At 40.8% G+C, this 22,526-nt stretch overlaps 1 protein-coding gene across 1 annotated transcript in view; it reads left to right on the top strand.

Moving 5' to 3' along the window:
- The window catches only part of LOC132822457 (solute carrier family 26 member 6), an 86,665-nt gene that overhangs the window by 41,530 nt on the left and 22,609 nt on the right, over positions 1 to 22,526 (top strand). The window contains exons 7-12 of the mRNA XM_060835836.1: positions 10,240 to 10,392; positions 12,436 to 12,518; positions 13,930 to 14,077; positions 15,519 to 15,632; positions 17,329 to 17,406; positions 18,715 to 18,810. Coding sequence (XP_060691819.1) covers positions 10,240 to 10,392; positions 12,436 to 12,518; positions 13,930 to 14,077; positions 15,519 to 15,632; positions 17,329 to 17,406; positions 18,715 to 18,810 — 672 coding nt within the window. The remainder of the gene's footprint in view (positions 1 to 10,239; positions 10,393 to 12,435; positions 12,519 to 13,929; positions 14,078 to 15,518; positions 15,633 to 17,328; positions 17,407 to 18,714; positions 18,811 to 22,526) is intronic.

Below are 22,526 nucleotides of genomic sequence, written 5' to 3'. Positions count from 1 at the left end.
TCAACAGCAGCAGCATTTGAATGGCAATGATTGTCAGTTATTTTAATCAACCTGTTCTGACATACCTCCAAGGTGGTGACATTTGAACCTAGACCTTCTGACCCAAGGCAGGTACACTATCCCTGTGCCATAAAACTCTCATTGAGCACTTGTTTCATGCCCCACCTAACTCTCTCTTACAAAACCAGTGGGATATTTAATGAGCTAATCAACTCACAATGACATATTTCCAGCATCAAAGAAGATTAAAGTTGGTCATGCTTGTCCAATTGTGGACTTCACCCAATGCATTCAACATCATGACGAATGGGAACTAAAGGTGAAGTGAATCCTTCAAGAATATAAAGTATGAACTACTTGCAATTACCATTTCTCAGAAAGGGCACAGCATGCAGCCAAGTATAACAATAATTGTTCATTAATAAAACTTTATAGCCAGACTGATCCTCCAGATGGATGCAATCACCAACATGGATGCTCATAACTCTGTCAAAGACTATAGGTACCAGGGAGGCAGACTGCAAAATAACACTTAGATTGTAATGTGAGCACCAGCATGATATAAATAAACTCACCAAAACATTGGAGCAACAGTAGGCCATTCAGCCCCTGGACCTTGTTCTGTCATTGAGTGACATTGTGGCAAGTATATACACCCACATGTATGTTGCCATACAGACTTAACATCCTTGCTAAGACAGTAAAAATCAATTGACCTCAGGTTATAATTGTTAGTTAAGGTAATGTGAGAGAGAGTTTCACACATCTATCACCACTGTGTGAAAAAATATTCCCTAATTTCTCCCTTGAATGACCTGACTCTTCTCTTAGACAAGCCTAATATAGAGTTTCTCTTTATGTACTCTGTCGATTTCTTTCAATGACCTGAAGAGAGAGAAAGAAACCTACACTGCAGTCAGATGCAGCAGTGAATCTGCACAGCTACTGCCTTTGCTGTTTGGGTTCAAGTATTTCTGGACATCGAAGTGCATCTAAAAAAAATTAACAGACAGTGAAATTCACACCTAACCTTGGAGGAGCATGTGTGGGAGAGCTCAATGCACAGGAGCAGATCAGTGCTTACTTTTTAAATGTTACCTTGCAGTCTTTTTTAATAGTGAGTGGAGGGGGTTCTTTTTGGGTTATATGTTTTATTGAGATCTGTCTCTTGATTAAAACTTAAAAATATAAAACATAGGTACTAAGTTAGCCTGGAGCAGTGTTTTGTAGAGCAGTAAGACTGCGCTATTTACTGTAGGTCGTTAAGGTGCAAAGATGGCGTTTAGTAGAGTGATGTGCTCTTCCTGTCTGATGTGGGAGATTAGGGAGAATTTCCATGTTACTGATGATTATGTCTGCAGTAAGGTTGTGAATGCTATCAGATCACATGGCAGTTTGAGTGGCTGTTAGAGGCAATGAGGAATTTGCAGGAGCTAAAAGGTGTGATGGATGGTAGTTATATTTAGGGAGAAAAGCTGCAGATAGATTGGTTACCACCAGGATAGGTATGAGAGGGAGGCAGGTAGTGCAGGAGTCTCCTATGGTTATCCCCATCTCAAACAAGTATGCTGTTTTGGAAAATGTAGGGGGTGATGGACTCTCAGGGGAACGTAGCACAAACAGTTTCTGGTCCTGAGACTGGCCCTAATGTAACAAGGGGTACGTCAGGTTCCAAGCGATCGATTGTGATAGGGGACTTTCTAGTCAGGGGCATAGGCTGAGGTTTCTGTGCCTGACAATGGGAAATTAGAATGGTGTATTGTCTCTCTGATGCCAGGATCAGAGATATATTGGATAATGTGCAGAATATTCTCAAAAGGGAGTGGAACCAGCAGGAGGCCATTGTACGCATTGGAACTAATGACATAGGAAGGAAAAAGGATGAGATTATGAAGGGAAAATGTAGGAAGTTAGGTAGGAATTTATTAAGGAAGTCATCGAGGTTTGTAATATCTGGATTACTCCCAGTGCTACAAGCTAGTGAGGGTGGGAATAAGAGGATAGAGCAGATGAATACATGGCTGAGGAGCTGGTGTAGGGGAGAAGGATTCACATTTTTTGATCATTGGAATCTCTCCTGGGATAGAGGTGATCTGTATGAGAAGGACGGATTGCATCTGAATTGGAAGGGGACTAATATCCTGGTAGGTAGATTTTCGAGAGCTACTTGGGAGGATTGAAGCTAATAAGGTGGTGGGCTGGGACCCACGGAAATAGTGAGGAAAGAGATCAGTCTGAGACTGGTACAGTTGGGACAAGGAGCAAGTCAACCAGTCAGGGCAGGAAGGAACAAAGCAGAGAACAAGGGGATCACATTGAGTGCAATGGACACAGTAGATGAGGTGTTTGGAGGTGCAGTAAAATCTCTACCAGATGTGTTAGGATCCTTTGGGGTCTTTGATTGAGGTGAGGGGGGAGGTCTGGGCACACTTTTATGCCTCTTGCAGCAGTAAGGAAAGGTGCTGGGAGTGGAGGGTGAGTTGGTGTGAGAGACTAGGATGGAGTCATGGAGGGAATAGTCTCTGCGGAATGCTGAAAGGGTGGGGTGGGAGATATATCTCTGGTAGTTGGGTCTGACTGTAGGTGGCAGAAATGGCACAGGATGATGCATTGTATCCAGAGGTTGGTGGATTAGAAGGTAAGGACCAGAGGTGTGCTGGCCTTGGTGGGGTTGGAGGGGTGGGGTACAAGGGCAGAGGTGTGGGAAGTTGAGGATATGTACTGGAAGGCATTGTTGACCACTTAGGAGGGGAAATTGTCCTTGAAGTAGGAGGTCATCTGGGATGTTCTGGAGTAGAATTCATCCTTCTGGGAGCAGACCCTGGGAACATTTCAGAGAACATCTCTGAGACACACACACTAAACAACACCACTGCTCTGTGGCCAATCACTTCAACAACCCCTCCCACACCACCAAGCACATGCAAGTCCTGGGCTGCCTCCACTGCCAAATCCTAGTCACTCAATGCCTGGAGGAAGAACACATCACCTTCTGCCTGGGACTCTCCAACGAGGCGGGATCAATGGAGATTTCACCAGTTTCCTTATCTCTCCTCCCCCTCCCTTATCCCAGATCCAACCCTGCAACTCAGCACCACCCTCTTGATCTGTCCTACTTGTCCAGCTTCCTTCCCACCTATCCATTCAACCCTCCACTCTGACCTATGATCATCACACACCCCCCACCTTCATCTACCCATCGTGTTCCGAGCTTCCGTCCCACCAGTCCCACCCCTCCCACATTTCTGATGAAGAGCTTATGCTCAAAATGTCAACTCTCCTGCTCCTCAGATGCTGCCTCACTGACTGTGCTTTTCCAGGGCCATACTTCTGACTCTGATCTCCAGTCCTCACTTTCTCCTTATACACTTAATGGTAAAATCCTGGGAGTGTTGCTGAATAAAGAGACCTTGGAGTGTAGTTTCATAGTTCCTTGAAAGTGGAGTAGAAGGTGAGTTGGTGTGAGGGGCTAGGATGGAGTCCTCACTTTCTCCTTATACACTTAATGGTAAGATCCTGGGAGTGTTGCTGAACAAAGAGACCTTGGAGTGTAGTTTCATAGTTCCTTGAAAGTGGAGTCTCAGGTAGATAGGATAGTAAAGTAGGCATTTAGTTTGCTTTCCTTTATTGGTCAGAGTGTTGAGTATAGGAGTTGGGAGGTCATGTTGCAGTTGTACAGGACATTGGTTGGGCCACTTTTGGAATAATGTGTATAGTTCCAGTCTCCCTCCTACAGAAAGAATGTTGTGAAATTTGAAAGGATTCAGATTTGCAAGGATGTTGTCAGGGTTAGAGGGTTTGAGCTATAGGGAGAAGCTGAATAGGCTGGGGCTGTTTTTTCTGGAGCAGCCAGGCTGAGGGATGACCTTATAGAGATTTATAGAATCATGATGGACATGGATTGGCTTTTTCTCTGGATTGGGGGACTCCAGAACTAGAGGGCATTGGTTTAGAGTGAGAGGGGAAAGATTTAAAAGGGACTTAAGGGAAACGTTTTCACACAGAGGGTGTTGTGTGTATGGAATGTTCTGCCAGAGGATGTGGTGGAGGCTGGTACGATTACAAGGTATCTGGATGTATATATGAATAAGAAGGATTTAGAGGGATGTGAGCCAAGTGCTGGCAAATGGGACTGGATTAATTTAGGATATCTAGTCAGCATGACATGTTGGACCAAAGGGTCTGTTTCCATACTGTATAGCTGTATGAATCTATGATCTCAGTCAAGAACTCCATACCATTCTATATTCCAGAAGACACAAATTATCCTATGTCAAAATCACCTACAAATAGCCTGTCCTTGTTTTAAGCTGATAAAAATGAGGAGATTCCAAAGGGTAATTACTGCTATTTCTGAGTTCTGAAAGTAATAAAGCTTTTAAATTGAATTCAAATGGTGACCCTAAATCATTGGAGCTTATGTCTCATACTTATTCTCCTTCAAAAGGAGCTAGAGAGAATACTTTCCAGTTGAGATTGTTGCACAATGAGACAACAGGCAATGAACAAAGCCCCGTCTATCCAACAGTCTCAATAATCCCTTATCAAAACCAAATAGGTTAATAAAACACAGTAAATGTCATGGTTAATATTGTTAATGTTTAACCAGCCAGGCTTGCTTATTAATAAAACGAGCAAGGACAGATCTAGAATTAAGGCATACGTTTTCACATTTTGGTTCAGATAATCTTTCAGTCTCACACACGATCACACTCCGACACTAACACAGATTCTCTCTCATACACACGTTCTCTCTCACACACACACTCGTGTGGACACCCACTCACAGGCATATATTCCATCACACTTGTGCACACACTCTATTAAACACGCGCACACTCTTACTCTCACTCACTCACTCTCTCTGTCTCTCTCACACACATCTATGGGGTGAATTTGTACTTGCAGATACATTCTATTTTGTTCAAAAAGCACACAGTGTGTAGACAGTCAATCCATATGATATCTTATTAGTTCCTACTTTGGAAAGAGAACCAGTCTGACTCAAGGCTGGGACACAGGCAGACTCTAACCTCACGCCTTTAACACATTGTCTGAGCTGAGATGTCACTTTTTTTATACTGGTAAAATCTTAAGTTATCTCAGATTGTGACTTGAAAGATGTTCTGGGATTTATATATTAATCAATCGAAACCTGTGTCCCCATTCTGTGTGGTTAAAGACTTGACAGCAATCTGGGTTTGTTCAATACATCACATCAGTTGTAATGACACTTCGATCTTTTACTTATAAATTCTGTGTCCTATGATCCTGCCCCACTGGCTACCTGATTAAGGAGCAGCGCCCTGAGAGCTTGTACTTTCAAATAAACCTGTTGGACTATAACCTGGCGTCATGTAATTTTTAATTTTATCCACCCCAGTCCAACATTGGCACCTCCACATCAAATCTTATTTGCAGACGCATCACATCCCTTCAAGAAAGGTACTGGGTACAACAATGCAGTCAAACCTCCATAATAACTACTTCAGTTAGAAGTAAAGAACAAATCATAAGTACTATCCCAAGAGATCACACTAGTATTTATTATTGCAAAGTGGTTGATTGAGGATGAAACCATATTAAAGAACAGAAAATTCAGAGGAAGGCTCACTCAACCCGAAAAGGTAACTTTGATTTCTTTCCACAGATGCCGCCAGACCTGATGAGCTTGTTCCTCTTGGTTATTAAACAGAAAATTCAGTTCGGTTTGTAAGGCCTTCATCATTAAAATAGCCTTGAGGTTTAGTCAGCCTTTTTTTTATAGCATTCCCCCAACCCACCATCTTATTTAGCTTCTGTCGAGGTTTGTTGAAGTGCAGTTCCCTTCTTCCCTACTATTCATGTAGACATTCCTCATCTCCCTAAAGACCACAAAGCCAAAAGGGCAATGAGGAAAACATTTATTGTTAGCAATTGGCCATGTGTTGCCTGAAAGAGTAATGGAAGCAAAATCAGGAGGGTAGCTTTCAAGAGAAAACCAGATAAACATTGAAAAGTAAACAATTTACAGAGCGATGAATAAAGAGCAAGGGAGTTAGGACTAATTGACTAGCTCTGTGAAAAGCTGGCACAAGCAAAATAAGTTGAATGCCCCCCCCCGTGATATATGACTCTGTTGTGAACCGAGAAAGTGAGCACAGACAAGATAAGATATAGGAACAGAATTAGGCCATTTGACCCCTTGAGTCTGTTGAGTCATTGCTGATATGTTTCTCAACACCCTTCTCCTACATTTCCCTGTATTCCATGATCCTCTTACTATTCAAGAATCTATCTATCTCTGTCTTAAATACACTCAATGATTTGGCCTCCACAGCCCTCTGTGGCAATGAGTTCCACAGACTGACTGCCCTCTGGCTAAAGAAATTCCTCCTCATCTCAGTTCTGAAAGGTCATCCCTTCACTCTGAGTTTGTGCCCTCAGGTTCTAATCTCTCCTATTGTCAGAAACATTTCTCAACATCCACTCTATCAAGGCTTCTCAGTATTCTGTAAGTTTCAATGAGATCCTCTCTCATCTTTCTAAACTTCATCAATTACAGACTAAGGATCCTCAATTGTCCTCATATGACAAGCCTCTTTATCCCCGGGATCATTCTCATAAACCTCCTCTGGACTACCTCCAAGGTAACCTTCCTTTGATATGGAGCTGAAAACTGCCCACAATATTCCAAATGTAGTCTGACCAGAGTCTTACACAGCCTCAGTAGCACATCTATGCTCTTGAATTCTAGCCTTCATGAAATGAATGCTAATATTACATTTAATTTCTTAACTGCCAGCTGAACCTGCATGTTAAACTTAAGAGAATCCTGAACTATGACTTCCAATATTTGCTTTGTACTTCAAATTTATGAAGCCATTCCCCATCCAGAAAATAGTCCATGCCTCTATTCTTCTTACCAAAGTTCATAACATCACCCTTTCCCCGATAATATTCCATCTGCCACCTTTTTGCCCACTCTGTTAGCATATCCAAGTCCTTCTGAAGCCTCCCAGCTTGCTTGACATTACCTTTCCTTCCACTTTCCTTTGTGTCATTTGAATACCCATAATGTTGAATACCTTCAACATTGCCCTCAGTTCCTTCGACCAGTTTGTTAATATACAACATGAACGGTCATGGTCCCAATAAAGAGTCCTGCAGAATTCTGCTAGTCATTGACTGCCATCCTGAAAAAGACTCCTTTATCCCTAGTCGCTGCCTTCTGACAGTCAGGCAATCCTTTCTCCCTGCCAATATCTTGCTCCTAACACCGTAGTCTCTTACCTTATTTAGCAACCTCCTGTTCAGCACTTCGTTAAAGGCCTTTTGGAAATCCAAATAGATCATGTCCACTGACTCTCCTTTGTCTACCTCACTTGTTACCTCCTCAAAGAATTCAGACAGATTTGTCAGGTATGACCTCCCCTTGATGAAGCTATGCTGACTCTGTTCTATTTTACCACCCGCTTCCAAGCACTGTGTAATCTCGTCCTTATTAATGCACTATAAAATCTTACCAACGACCAAGGTCAGGCTAACCAGCCTATAATTTCCCATCCAATGCCTTGCTCTCTTTTTAAACAGGGGTGTAACATTAGACATTTTCCAACCCTCAGGGACCCTCCTTGATTACAGTAATTCCTGAGAGATCACCATCAATGCCTCCACAATCTCCTCAGCGATCGCCTTCAGAACTCTGGCATGTAATCCATCCAGTCCAGCTGATCTATCGACCTTCAGACATTTCAACTTCCCCAGCACCTTCTCCTTAGATGTTCAACCTTGTGGCATCAGAGCTAAGCCCAGCCACATTAGTCATGTATGAGTGACCAATCATCAAGAAACAGCAGGTACTGATTTTCCCCTCTCAAACCCAGAGCACTAAGACCATTACAGGATCCCTGTCACCGCGGTTGAGATTACTCACTCAGCCGAGAACAAATCCTGACCCTGGAACCCTCAGTTCTGTTAGCTTTCTTTCCTTTTAAGAGCCAGGCCATCAGAAGTGTCCCTGTTTAGAACTTCTCTAGTGAGGTCAGCTGAAATAACTATGCAGCCAGCACAAGTTGTTAATGAAGGTAACTAAAAATTCAACTGAACTAATATATGGAACCACAGAATTGTTACAATGCCAAAGGAGGCCATTAGGCCCATCACGTCTACTCCAGCTCTCTGAGCATTTTAACTCAGTGTCAATCTTTTCACTTTTCCCAGGATCCCAAATAATCATCCAAAGGCCTCTTGAATGGTTCAGCTGAACCTGCCTCCACCACATTCTAAGTAGTGCATTCCATACCAGAACCATTTGCTGCGTGAGGTTTTTCTTCACTTCACATTTGCTTCTTTTGAACAACTTTGAAATTGTGCCCTCCAGTTCTCAATCCATTAATGAACAAAGAATTGTTTCTTCTAAGTCACTCTGTCTAGAACCCTCATGATTTTGAAAATATCCATAAAATCTTCTCTTAGCTTTCCCCTCTCCAAGGAAAACAGTCTCTGCTTCTCCGATCTTTCCCTGTAACTGAAGAGTTGCATTGTTGGAACATTCTCATAAACCTCTGTTGCACTCTCTCCAAGGTCTCCACATCTTTAACACAGTGCGGCATCCAGAACTGTGCACAATGCTTTGGATGAGGTCTAACCAGTGTCTTCTCTAAATTCTGTGCTCTTGTACAGCTAGGTTCAGTTAGCTTGGATGGCTGGTTTACAATACAGAGAGGCACCAACAGCAACAAGTTTAATTCCCACTCTCGCTGAAACTACCATGAAGGTTCACTATTCTCAACCTTGCTACTCACCTCACAGCTGGACCTAATTAACAACGGGCCTAATTCCCTCAGGTTAAACTCACTATTATCTCACTTTATTGAGAAGGCATTCCCTCTGACACAATGGCAACTTTGCCTTTACCCCATGCACATATTTCTGAAAGATAGACCATTGCCTGCTTTATCAACAACTTTTGCTCCATATCCTGCCACCTCTAATGACTCATGTGCATATCCCCAGGTCACTCATGTACCTTGCTTTGGAATCCTTTACTTTATGCTGCCTCTTTGTGGTCTTTTTATCAAAATGCACCACATTTCTCCAAATTGAACTTCATCTGCCATCTACCAATGCACTCCTTCAATATCCTTTTGAATTTCTACCCTGTCCTCCTCAGAGTTTACAGTTTTCCAAAGATTTAGGTCATCTGCAAAGTTTGGAATTATCCCCTGAATATCAAGATCTCAAACACCAGAAAAGCAAGGGGCACAAGATCCCCTGGGGAAACGACACTACAAATCTTTTTCCAGTCTGAAAAATATCCTTTAGCTCTGTTTCCTATCTGTCAATTAATTTTATAATCACATTGCTACAATCTCTTTTATGCCCAGAACTATAACTTTCTTCTTGACTCTGTATCGAATGTTGCTTGGAGGTCCATGTCCACCAAATCACCAACCTTCCCTCTCTGCTACCTCTTCAAAGATCAAAGTTAAAAATCATACAACATTGGGTTATAGTCCAACATGTTTATTTGGAAGCACTAGCTTTTGGAGCATTGCTCCTTCAAGAGGTAGCAATGGAGCACAATCATAAGGCACAGAATTTATAGCAAAAGATTGCAGTGTCAATCTCCAAAGATCTGCAGTTAGCTAGCTTGTCACAATTTTCCCTTAACAAATCAATCCTCATATTTCCATGTGACTACTAATTCTATCCCAGATAATTGTTTCTTAGACATTTTCCCACCACTGAAGTTAAACTAATTGATTCATAATTGTTGGACTCATCTTTACAAACTTTTATTGAACAAGACTTCGTCAATGCTTTGGATGAGGTCTAACCAGTGTCTTCTCTAAATTCTGTGCTCTTGCACAGTTAGGTTCAGTTAGTTTGGATGGCTGGTTTACAGTACAGAGAGGCACCAACAGTAACAAGTTTAATTCCAATTAATTGCATTGCGCAGACTGGGGTAGTGTCAGGGAAACTTTACTCCATATCTAAGGCTTTTTGGTGGGGAGGTGGTGGTGGGTTCAGTTTGAATTTCTTATCTCCTGATAATAAATTTTGACATGTGTTTATGAACTAAAATTGTAAATTTTATTAAAATGTGCAAACACGAACTTCAAAGGACAGAATTTCTTTCTGATCGAAGCGCTGAGGGTTTTATTCCCAGTCAGCAGCTTGTGAATTCAAGTCCCATGGCTGTTGATTGACTGGCTTAATTGATGAGTTTATTTGTTTTTCTTCTGTCTCCTGCAGACTTTAATCGATGTGATCAAAGCATTACACTTGACGAATATTGGCACCATGGTTGTCAGTATTATTGCTATGTCCACCATGTTTGCAGTGAAGGTGATAAACGACCGTTTTAAGTCTAAATTGCCAATACCTATTCCTATTGAACTCATTGAGGTAAATACAATAGCTTTCTCTTGGATTAGTGAGGTCAGTTTTCTTGGTGATACTCTGAGCTAATTTCCTTATATTTGCCACACACTGTCAATTCAGGACAGTAGGTGTTCAATACCAGGAATATTGCTACATCTCTCACATCCTTATCTTTCTCCTTTCTTCTAAATAATGCAAAGGAAATAAAGTACGACAATATTTAAAGTCAATTGTGTTTTGTTAAAAATGTCAAAGCCAAATATTTGTCTTTAAATCAAATTTGAATTTGCTTTATAATCGCAAGAGTCATAACAAGTTTGAAATGTTAATTGTTTCTTTGTTCACTGATGCTGCCAGATCTGCTGTCTGTTTTCCTTTCAGATCTCCAGTATTTATGCTTTTACTTTGGTTTATTTCTTCCCTATTTTCCTCGCTACTTCGAAATTTTAAAATAATAAACCTGCAATGCTTGTCGGGGAAAAAGACTCCTTGAACTGAATTTTCAGACCCCACTCAATGCTAGGTTCTGACTTCCATTCCTGGTATTGGCCATTTTGGATGAGAGAGGATCAGGATTAGCAGGTTGGCCCACTCCAATGTGATAGGTAGCTGCTTGAGCTTGTTAACAGCCTTGGAACAGCAAATTCAAGGATAAGATTAAAAGTAAAAGGGATATTTCTGTCAACATCCAGTTTCTTACACTGGTTGGGGTCTGTTTAAGTGCTTGGGAGAGGGAATTCAGTGGTAGGCCTTGGGGAACCTACATACCTCACAGCAACCTCAGTGTATGTCCAGCTAAGGGCTTCTCCATACAGGATTTCCATCTTTGGTGGTGGCTAGTTGCTTAATACTCTCCTTCTCAATCTCTTCCCTCGCCTGAAGTCTGGTGGCCCTCAGGTTAAATCACCACCAGTCATTTCACTCTCTGATGAGAGAGCACCCCCTATGGTCTCGTAAGACTTTAGAGTCATACAGATGTACAGCATGGAAACAGACCAGATATCCCAACCCAATCTAGTCCCATCTGCCAGCACCCCACCCATATCCCTCCAAACCCTTCCTATTCATATACCCATCCAAATGCCTCTTAAATATTGCAATTGTACCAGCCTCCACCACTTCCTCTGGCAGCGCATTCCATACACGTACCACCCTCTGTGTGAAAACATTTGCCCCGTAGGTCTCTTTTATAGCTTTCCCCTCTCACCCTAAACCTATGCCCTCTAGTTTTGGACTCCCTGACCTCAGGGAAAAGACTTTACCTATTTACCCTATCCATGCCCTTCATAATTTTGTAAACCTCTAAGGTCACCCCTCAGCGTCCGATGCTCCAGGGAAAAGAGCCCCAGCCTGTTCTGCCTCTCTCCGTAGCTCAAATCCTTCAACCCTGGCAACATCCTTGTAAGACTTTTCTGAACCCTTTTAAGTTTCACAACATATTTCCGATAGGAAGGAGACCAGAATTGCACGCAATATTCCAACAGTGGCCTAACCAAGGTCCTGTACACAATACCCTGACCAATAAAGGAAAGCATGCCAAATGCCTTCTTCATATCCTATCTACCTGCGACTCCATTTCAAGGACCTATGAACCTGCACTCCAAGGTCTCTTTGTTCAGCAACACTCCCTAGGACCTTACCATTATGTGTATAAGTCCTGCTAAGTTTTGCTTTCCCAAGAGGCTGTCTTTGTTGATAAATTTAAGGTTAGAAAAAAATGATTATTTGACATAATCCATGTTGAACCTCTTTCTGAGTTACTTGACCTTGACTGTGGCTTACTGTTGTTTACAAGCTGGAAGACTTGTGATTGGCTAATTAGGATGGTAAGTCAGCTGTCAAAGCTGGAGGGCCAGAGAACCTTTCTCGATACTAACTAAAGGAGAGCCCACATGAAAGTTCCAGTGAGTGACTGTTTCCCCCAACAGCAGTTAGGGGCACAGAAACAGTCTCAACCTTTATGTCCTAATGAAAAGAATGTCCCTGCATGTAAGCCAACAGTAAGTTTGGAACAGCATCATGTAAATACTTCAAACTTCACTACCTTTCTGTTCTCCTCCAAAATAGGTAATAATTGCTACACTGATTGCGTCTAATGTCGACCTAGTCGGAAAATATGGAATACAAGTTGTGGGGAATATTCCGAAAGGGTCAGTTGAGTGTGACATATTTTCTTAAAAGGTTTAACCTTCTTAAAAGGGGATATCCACTATCAAATAATTGTGTTGGTTAAATTTCCTTTTTGTTTAATTGCTGCATTTCTCAGTTCTGTCTGCAGTAGCTTCACCAATGCTGCTTCCCAAGGAAGGATCCACGCTTAAAGGGGCCACAACAGCACACTGAGCGCAGCCATGCATTGAGAAAAAACTATGCTTCTCATATGTACCAAGGGTTGAATTTTGAGGAGAAGACAGAAATTCCGCATCCTTCAGGACTGTGGGCCATAAAGACCATAGCCCACCACAGTTACAGGGCTGGCAGCACTACTGTGTCACCTACTAATAGCAGCTGAGACTAGGGAAAGGTTATCTGAAGGGAGTGGTATCCTCAAACAGGGGCAGGTGTTCTTAATGGAAACCAGGGTTGATTTAGAAGGCCCTAAACAATTAGGTTTATTGTTTGGGTAAAGAGTGGGTTCATGTGCTAACAGCAGAGAATTTGATTTAGGGGCAGCCATTGCCAGTTGTGTGGGGTAGAGTGTGGAGGATTTGGAGGAAGGGTCCCTCTGTGGGTTATGGAGTGTCCATAAAAAAAGGGTGACCAACCCACCCATAACCTACATGGAGCCCATCAGTATTCACTGGGGCTGTCAATTAGACCTCAAAGCAGAACCTCTTCTTGGATCTCTCACTTCACTGGTCCACACACAATCTTCAGATCCTACAGGCTCCTTAAGATGACTTATTAACTGGCTACCTCTGAAAAGATCACCAGAGGTCTTCTGTACAGCTACATTCCCAATCTGGAATTCAGCTCGATATTTGTGGGCGGCACGGTGGCACAGTGGTTAGCACTGCTGCCTCACAGTGCCAGAGACCCGGGTTCAATTCCCGCCTCAGGCGACTGACTGTGTGGAGTTTGCACGTTCTCCCCGTGTCTGCGTGGGTTTCCTCCGGGTGCTCCGGTTTCCTCCCACAGTCCAAAGATGTGCGGGTCAGGTGAATTGGCCATGCTAAATTGCCCGTAGTGTTAGGTAAGGGGTAAGTGTGGGGGTATGGGTGGGTTGCACTTCAGCAGGTCGGTGTGGACTTGTTGGGCCGAAGGGCCTGTTTCCATACTGTAAGTAATCTAATCTATTACGATCCTGACACCACCAAGAAAATACAGCCCCGGATTCTATATGGATGTTATTTGATTTTGGATACTGACAGCATTAAGGGATATGGAGCTACTATGGATGGAGGAGTTGAAGGAGAAGATCAGCTAAGATCTTCTTGAATGGCACAGCATGAAGGGCCAAATGGCCTACCCCAGCTCTTTTGTATGTTCTTTTAGTGACAGATGTTGAAGAGTTCAAGCGATTTGTCCTCAGTGCTTCCTCTTTTCATTTGCCTTGTACAGCCTGCAAGCCCCAGTTCCACCTGACTTCAACCTTGCCTCCAATCTTGTGGGAGATGCTTTTGCTTTGGCCATTGTAGGATACGGCATCACAATATCACTGGGCAAGATCTTCGCATTGAAGCATGGATACCAGGTGGACAGTAACCAGGTAATACGGCAGTCTAACGATTTGGAATATAGGACCCACTGTAAGACACGCAACCCAGCATACTGCTTCACCATTTTCCTGGTCGAGTAGCAGTTTTGAGTCAAACTTTCACCTTCTCTCCTCCTCCCTTCATATGATTCATATTGTCTCAATCGCTCCTTCAGATCCTCCTTTTTATGGAGCACATTGCATCCTCACATTCTTTGATGTGAAGGAATTTTTCTAGGCCTCAGTTTTCCATCTTGAAGAGAGTAGTGCAGGGAATTCTGTGTCTCTTTACAGAGTGATCAATGCACTCCCTTTACTGTTTTTAATGAATGCTTTTTGGAAAACATGGAATCAAGAAACAGTTGTCAATCTAGTTATCCCATTCCCTCTGCAGCTCCTGAGCTGCTTCTACCATTATGATCCCTAACCAAATCATTCAATCACTGATTCAGGCAGTAATGCAAAGGTAAAGGTTCATGAGAAAGAGAATACGGTGAACCTTCTAATTAACCATCCAATGCAACCAATCCAAATGGTCAATTTAATCTTACAACTTAGACTAGTCAATTTCTGTAGCTGTCTCATTAACGGTCCTGAGACTATAGGTCCTTTTTTTTAATATTATTAAAAGGATATAGGCATTGCTTGCTTGTCCAGTGTTTATTATCCAGCCCTAATTGCCTAATCTGCCTCTTGGGGTATAAGGACACCATCAGGTTGCAATTTGAAGATTGTGGCATAGTGGTCATGTCACAGGATTATTAAAGGTTGGGTATCCACTATGTGACTGTCTGAAAACCAAAAGTCTTTTAAAAGCAGATGCAAATAAACCCAACTGCTTCTGCAGTCAATCTGAACTTGCAGCCTTTGGAAGAAAGCTTCACTTTTAGGTTCATCAAGTCAAAATGTTGAGATATCCCATTTTATTTGCCTCCGCAATGATGCTGATTAGTAGAATTTATTATCCTATATCTGTGGTTGTGTAGCTGTTTCGAAGCTACAATTGGTAATTATTTCCCCTGGCTAATAGAACCACACAGTTGGATCTCTCCATTAAATTTGTACAAAATGGGAGTGTTGAGAATTGATTTGATACATTGGAGATCCATGTGCTGAGAATAAATACGAAAGTACATTGGAATTCTTTATCACACAATGGAATGGAATGTGTCTTGTTTCATGAAAAATTTATATTTGAATCACTTGGATTTTTACCAGAAATTAATGGAATTATTATTTAAAAAGGAAGAAATGTGCAAAGGTGTGAAAGAAGAGGGGAAATTGCATTGATCTCTTGGAAACCCAACAGAGACACAATGGATCAAATGGTTCCTTCCATTCAATGATGCTGTGCAATTGTTTCCACCAAGAAATATTGGCACTGTATGATATTGCGGAAACACTAATGTGTGTTAAAGGCATTGTCCTCCACTCTATGATTTGTTTCTTGCAGGAGCTGATCGCACTGGGGCTCAGCAACTTTGTGGGAGGATTTTTTCAATGCTTTGCTGTGAGTTGTTCCATGTCTAGGAGTCTGGTTCAAGAAACTACTGGAGGAAACACACAGGTAAGGGATTTTGTGTCCACTGGAAGTATTCTCAAGATGCAGGTACCTCAGATCTTATTGCATAGCCCTTTAAAATATATTTGCATGATCTCCGAGAGGGATCAGTGAGGAAGATGAAGCCAGTCACACATTTTTCCTCTTATGACAAAAAGTGATTGCCAACATGAGGGTGCCCAGAATGTGAAGAATATCAGATTTAGGTGGGAAATGCGTGGATCCCACAGGCTACACAGTTAACATTAATTGCCATTCTGTCCAGCTTCCCCTGGGTGTTTAGAGATAACATCAATGTCCTTCTTCCAATAACAGCTAAGTAATTACCAACCACAGATAAACTATAATGGAGTGAAATTGTTCCTTTCTATTGTTATCAACCATGAAGAACAATAAACCAAACAAACTAAATTTAATGAATAACACCAATTTAAAAAACCAATGGACAAGGTTTCAGTTTTATCACCTTTATTTAAGTATGCAAACCCAAAATCAAACACAAACTAAACATAAGTTAATAAACAAATTGAATATTAAATAGGAGATACAACAGAGACTGATCTCACAGATTTATTCACCAGTCCACTCAAAATGTATGGCACTCATTCCAACCACAAAAGCTCTGAACTCTCTCTGTTAAAATTCCAACTCTTTTTCTTCTAGAATTTAGCTTGATCCCCAATTAATGACCACACCATATTAAACTTGGCACAATCTTCACTAAAATGGCACACATCTGCAAAATCTCTTCAACTCTACTTTAGATGATTTTGAAGTGTAGATCTTCTCATGTTATTTTCAAGTAATAGAAACAACAGGCAATGATTGTATATTTGCCTATTCCCAACTCTTGGATCTAGCCTCTGTCTTCATCAGCAATTAGATCTGAGCTCTAATGGCTCTGTGTCATTTTAACTCATTTTAGTGTCAGTTTCCCCAGAAACTGAAGTGTTCATTTCTGTTTTAATTATCTTTGAAATCTTACGGTTCCATTTTCCTTTCTGTTGGCTGAGGTTTCTATTTCAGTTCCAAATAGGATCTATCACAAAGAATATAAACTTTGAAATCATGGATTCCATCACATTATTATAAATGAAATGGGACTCATTTAGTTGGCTGGATGACTGGTTTGTGATGCAGAGTGATGCCAACAATGTGGGTTCACTTCCCATACTGGCGATGTTATCGTGAAGGTCTCCCTTTCTCCCCTAAATGTACTATCAGGCCCATAATATTTGCAGAGTTTCTGTCATAATCTAATCACTTCTTGAATGTCAATGTTCTATGTTCTTTAGGAAATCGGAGTCAATTTGTCTGAATCATTATAAAAGTTTACAAAATTATGAGAGGCATAGATTGGGTTGACAGTCAGAATATTTTCCCCAGACTTAAAATGCCAATGCTCGAGGGCATGTATTTAAGATAAGAGGGGGAAAGTTCAAGTGAGATGTGATGGGCAAGTTATTTACACAGAGTGTGCTGGAGGAGACAGATATATTAGGAGCATTTAAGGGGCTTTTAGATTGGCACATAAATAAGCACAGAATGGAGGGTAATGGACCATGGGAAGGCAGAATGGATTAGTTTAACGTGGTATCATGTTCATCAAGACATCATGGCCTGAATGACCTGTTCTATGCTGTACTGTTCTATGTCCTATATGTTTGTTATTGAATTGTCTTCTCAATTGGATCATTCACAGTTAGCTGCCGCAGTGTCTTCTGTTGTTATCTTGGTGATTATCCTTGAAATCGGGGCACTATTTAGTCAACTACCTAAGGCAAGTCTCTTCATTTATTTACAATGCCTGAGCTGTGTTCAAGAATGGGCTAACTATTATACTACATGAGAGAACTTAATAATCATACTAGATATTGTCGTGTTTATTATTATTGTGTTAAATTAATATCTGTCTTAGGTGAGAAGATGTACGCATACATTCACCACGTTTGTTGTTAGATATTTTTTAACCTAACCACTTAGGATAACCCCAAACAAAATGGATTGATCTGATCTGTGTTTCCTCCATTATGCTGAAGAGAGTTACAACCTCCACAGTTTCTCTGAAGTGTGCAACTATGGGATGGAATGTATTTTTATACGGGTCTCACTTAAACTGCATGGATTGGAGGTATAAATAGAAATTGCTGGAAAAGCTTGGCAGGTCTGGCAGTACCTGTGGAGAGAAATCAGAGTTAACGTTTCGGCTAGAGTGATCCTTCCTCAGTTCTGACTTCGAGGTAGCTAATTAGTGTTACTTTACATAGGGATTCTAATAATAGACTGAATGGTGATACAATGAGATACCGTGCATAGATGTTCTGAAGAAGGGTCACTGGATTCAATGTTAACTCTGCTTCCTCTTCACAGATGCTGCCAGATCTGCTGAGGTTTCTCCAGCAATTTTTATTTTTGTTTTAGATTTCCAACATCTGCATTTTCTTTTATTATATGTAATACCATGTTAGCCAAGGGTTAGACTATTTCCTACACCTCATTCTACTGCATTCCCACTCTTCACATACCAGCTGGAGGCTAGAATATAAAACTTCCGAGGAAGTTCACACACAGAAGCCTAACGTGCTGAAGCTGCATTTACGGGAGTGTTTCTTTAAAGCATTTGCCCATTCAAAATAATCAGGCACAGAGTAAATTAAGCATTCACAGGAGAACATCAGAAGGTCCAAACCGTCTCCTCACACAGATTGAAATCAAAACCAACAGTCTAGTCTTTCCTACTCTCACAAAATTCCTTACAGCTGGCACAGAACAACAGTGACCAACAACATCATAAGAGATACTAAAGGGAGAAAATAATGAGCTCAGTTAACTGAGAAATCATTAGGTTGTATTGAGTTATATTTAGCTGCTGCGTTCCATTTGCTTTCGTTTACACTGCTTCCCTTTCTGACTGACTGAGAAGGACCTTCATTTGTAAGACCTATAAATTATATGATTTAATTATTAATCACCAGCAAGATTCCTAGCTTGAAAAAAAATGCAAGTAATGATAGTGAAATATTTGTAATAGTTGGATTGACATACCACCTAAGATGTTCATTAAGCTTAGTGACTCTCTTCTGCACAGGCTGTTTTAGCATCAATTGTCATCATCAATCTCAAGGGGATGTTTGAACAGGTCACTGATATTTGCCATTTCTGGAGGACTAACAAGATTGATCTGGTAAGAGTTCAAATATTTTTAAATAGACTCTTGGTTATCTTTGTCACTGTAGACTTTACTGGTTCTAGTGCCACCACAAAGCAGACTGGATGCAGTGTTCCTCAACTTCCTTCTGGATTAACAATGTTCTTTATGCCCATGGGACAATAAATGAATTACATGGTGAATCGGGGGAAGGCACTCTTTAAACTGAGAAATCAAACTCTTAAACACTTTTCCAGAATAAAGTATAATATTGAGACAGCTATGCACTAACTCACCTCACAGAAAGAGGCAGGTGAGGCCTACCTGCTGAGACTAGATCAGTCATAGGCATTGGATCCTCAAAGATGATGGCCTGAAGAATAAACTGGCTAAACTGATCTGAGAAATTAAGTTAAGGTCAGTAGAGATGTCATCCCACTAAGAATAAAAAACTCTAAGTCATACCTTGTGCAACTAACAACTGATGTTATGGTATTGTCAAATTGAAAGAAAAGTTGTATGATTCCATAAATCATACCTGAGCAACAGGTCGGAAGATTAGATGGAATGTAAAGAGCAGAAAAGAATAATATAAAGATTAATATATGGGAGGAGAAACAATTACAAGAAAAAGCTAGCTAGAAATATTACAACAGATCGTAAGTGTTTCTACATTTAAAAATAGTTATACTCTTCTAAAGAGTTATGATTAAGAAATAGAGTGAGTTAAGTGAGTATTAATCCTCTAGCGTATGTGTCTAGGGAATTAATAATGACAGATAAGGAGATAGAAGATGAATTGAAATGGTATTTTGAGACTGTCTTCACTGTAGAAGATACAAATAATATCCCAGAAATAATTTTGAATCAGGAGGAGATGAAACAAAGGCAGAAAACTAAAATAATTATGATCACCTGGGGTTGGATTCTGAGGAAGTTATTGGAATTAAAAGTTGACAAGTTCCAGCCCCTGATATATATCATTCTATGGTATTAAACAAAGTGACAATTTGAGATAGTAGATGTCTTGGTTTTAATTTTCTAAAATTTCTAGATTCTGGAAAGAACCCATCAGATTGAAAAAAAGTGATTGTGGCTCTTTTAGAGAAAGGAGACTATGAAATAGAGAAGAGAACCACATTACAGTTAGCTTAACATCTGTCACAGGGTAAATGTTAGCATCTATTATTCAGAAGGCTATAGTGGAGAAATTAGAAACTCTCAATGCAATCAGGCAGTATCAGCATGGTTCTTGAAAAAGAAATCATGATTAACTAACTTATTGATGTTCTTTGAGGAAGTAACAAGCAATATGGATAATTGGGAACTTATGGATATGCTGTACTTAGATTTCCAAATGATCAATTAAAAAAATTAATACACAATAGCTCATGGTGTAGAGGGTAACATATTATATAGAGCATTAGTTAGCCAATAGGAAATAGACATAGACACAAAAAAGTGTTGGCAAAATAGAAGCATCATAACATAGGAAATAAGAGGAGCAGTAGGCCATTCAGTCCTTTGAGATTGTCCCATCATTCAATATGATCATGGCTGATTATCTAACACAGTGCTATGTTCATGTTTTCTCCCACACCCTTAGATACCTTTCACCCTGTGAACTATACCCTGAAAATGTTCAATGTTTTGGGCTAAACTGCTTTTTGCAGCAGGGATATCATTAGAGCATGACCTTAGATTCTGGACAGACCAGTAATCAGGAACATTTTTCCTGCATTTCCCCTGAAGTCCTGTTAGAACTTTTTACGTTCGTCTGTGCTCTCCCCCCAACTTTCTTCTGAACTCCAGTGAATACAGTCCTAACCAATCCAGTTTCTCTTCATAATTTCAGTCCTGCCCTATTAGGAATCAGTCTGATAAACCTTCATTACACTCCCTCCATATCGCACAGTGGCTCAGTGGTTAGCACTGCTGCCTCACAGCACCAGGGACCTGGGTTCAATTCCTACCTTGGGCAACTGTCTGTGTGGAGTTTGCATATTCTCCCCGTGCCTGCATGAGTTTCCTCCCACAGTCTAAAGATGTGCAGGTTAGGTGAATTGGCCATGCTAAATTGCCCGTAGTGTTAGGTGCATTAGGGGAATGGGTCTGGGTGGGTTGCTCTTCAGAGGGCTGGTGTGGACTTGTTGGGCCAAAGGGCCTGTTTCCACACTGTAGGGAATCTAATCTAATCCAAAACATCCTTCCTCAGATAAGAAGACCAAAATTGCACACTATGACCTGACAGGCAGAATGCCATAGAGATCAGTGTTGGGACTTCAAATAAAATATATAAATAGTTTTTTTCTTGAAGGGATCAATTTTATGGTTGCTGAATTTGCTGATGACACAAAGATAGTAGAAAAGTAAATTGTGAAGAGCACATGAGGATCTGCAAAAGAATGTTAATAGGTTCGGTGAGTGGGCAAAAGAGTTAGCAGATGGAATACAATATGGGAAAATCAAATCGGTCCACTTTAGCAGGAAGAATAGAAAAGCAACATAGAATGCAAAATTCAGAGGCATGGAGAAATTTGGAGGTCCTGGTACATAAATCACAAAAATTAGTATGCAGATCCAGCATGTCATTAAGCAAATAGAATGCAGTTGTTTATTGTAGGGGGAGTGGAATATAAAATTTGGGATATTTTGCTATGGCTATACACGGTGTGGGTGAGACCATATCTCAAGCTCTTGGGACTGTTTTCATCCTGTAGAACAAGGGAGCGATGAGAAAATGTTGGACAGTTGTTGTTGGGAATCCATCATTAGAATTTAGAAGAGTGAAAGGTGATCTTATAGAAGACCTGGAAGGACTTGATAAGATTGTTAAAAGATGTTTTAAAAAGAAGGGCCTGCCCATTTAAGACTGAGATGAGGAGCATTTATTTTCTCTCAAAAGATTAATGAATCTTTGGTAGTCTATTCTCCAGAGACTGGTAAAAGCAGGGTCATTACATAGTGTTAAAGCAGCAATAGATAGATCCTTGACAAATGGGGGAGGTGAAGGTTACCCCAGTAGGCAGGAATTTGGATTTGAAGACATAATTAGACCAACCCTGAAATAAAGGCCAACAGAATGTTGACCTTCTTAATTGCTTGTTGTTCCTGCATTCTAACCTTTTGTGATTGATATACACGTTACCCAAATCTCCTGCATTGCAGCAGTGCTCAATCTCTCTCTCTCTCTCTATTTAAATTATGTTTTGCTTTTCTATTCTTCTCCCAAAGTGGACAAGTTCACATCTTCAATGATGAACTGGTTTACAGAAATTGGTAACTTTTCCTTTATTATTCTTCCCCTTCTTAAGCAGTGCCTTGGAGGCACACGAGACTTTCTCATTATCTGCTGTACATTAAATGACATTAGACGTTTTGACTATAACACTTTCTTCAGTCTTCCTGGTTCAAGTCCCATTCCAGTATTCGAGTGTAAAGATCAAGATTGACAATCCAATGCTGCGCTGTGTGACTATTGTAACATCAGAGCTGTCATCTTTCAAAGAAGATGTTAAACCAAAGCTCTATCTTCCCTGTTAAGTGAATGAAAATTGCCCATGTGGCATAATTTTGAAATAAAGTGAGGATATTGTTCCTGGTGTCCGAACCAATATGTGTGACTTTACTGTACAAAATTGATTTGCATTTTCTGCATCATAACAGTGACTACACTTAAAAAAGGACCTCATTGGCTGTACAGGACTTTGGTACATCCAGTATCAAAAGAATTGACATATAAATCAAGATCT

This window comes from Hemiscyllium ocellatum, chromosome 14 (genome assembly GCF_020745735.1).
Source record: "Hemiscyllium ocellatum isolate sHemOce1 chromosome 14, sHemOce1.pat.X.cur, whole genome shotgun sequence".
Taxonomy (NCBI): Eukaryota; Metazoa; Chordata; class Chondrichthyes; order Orectolobiformes; family Hemiscylliidae; genus Hemiscyllium; species Hemiscyllium ocellatum.
This window is presented reverse-complemented; position numbering and strand designations above follow the sequence as displayed.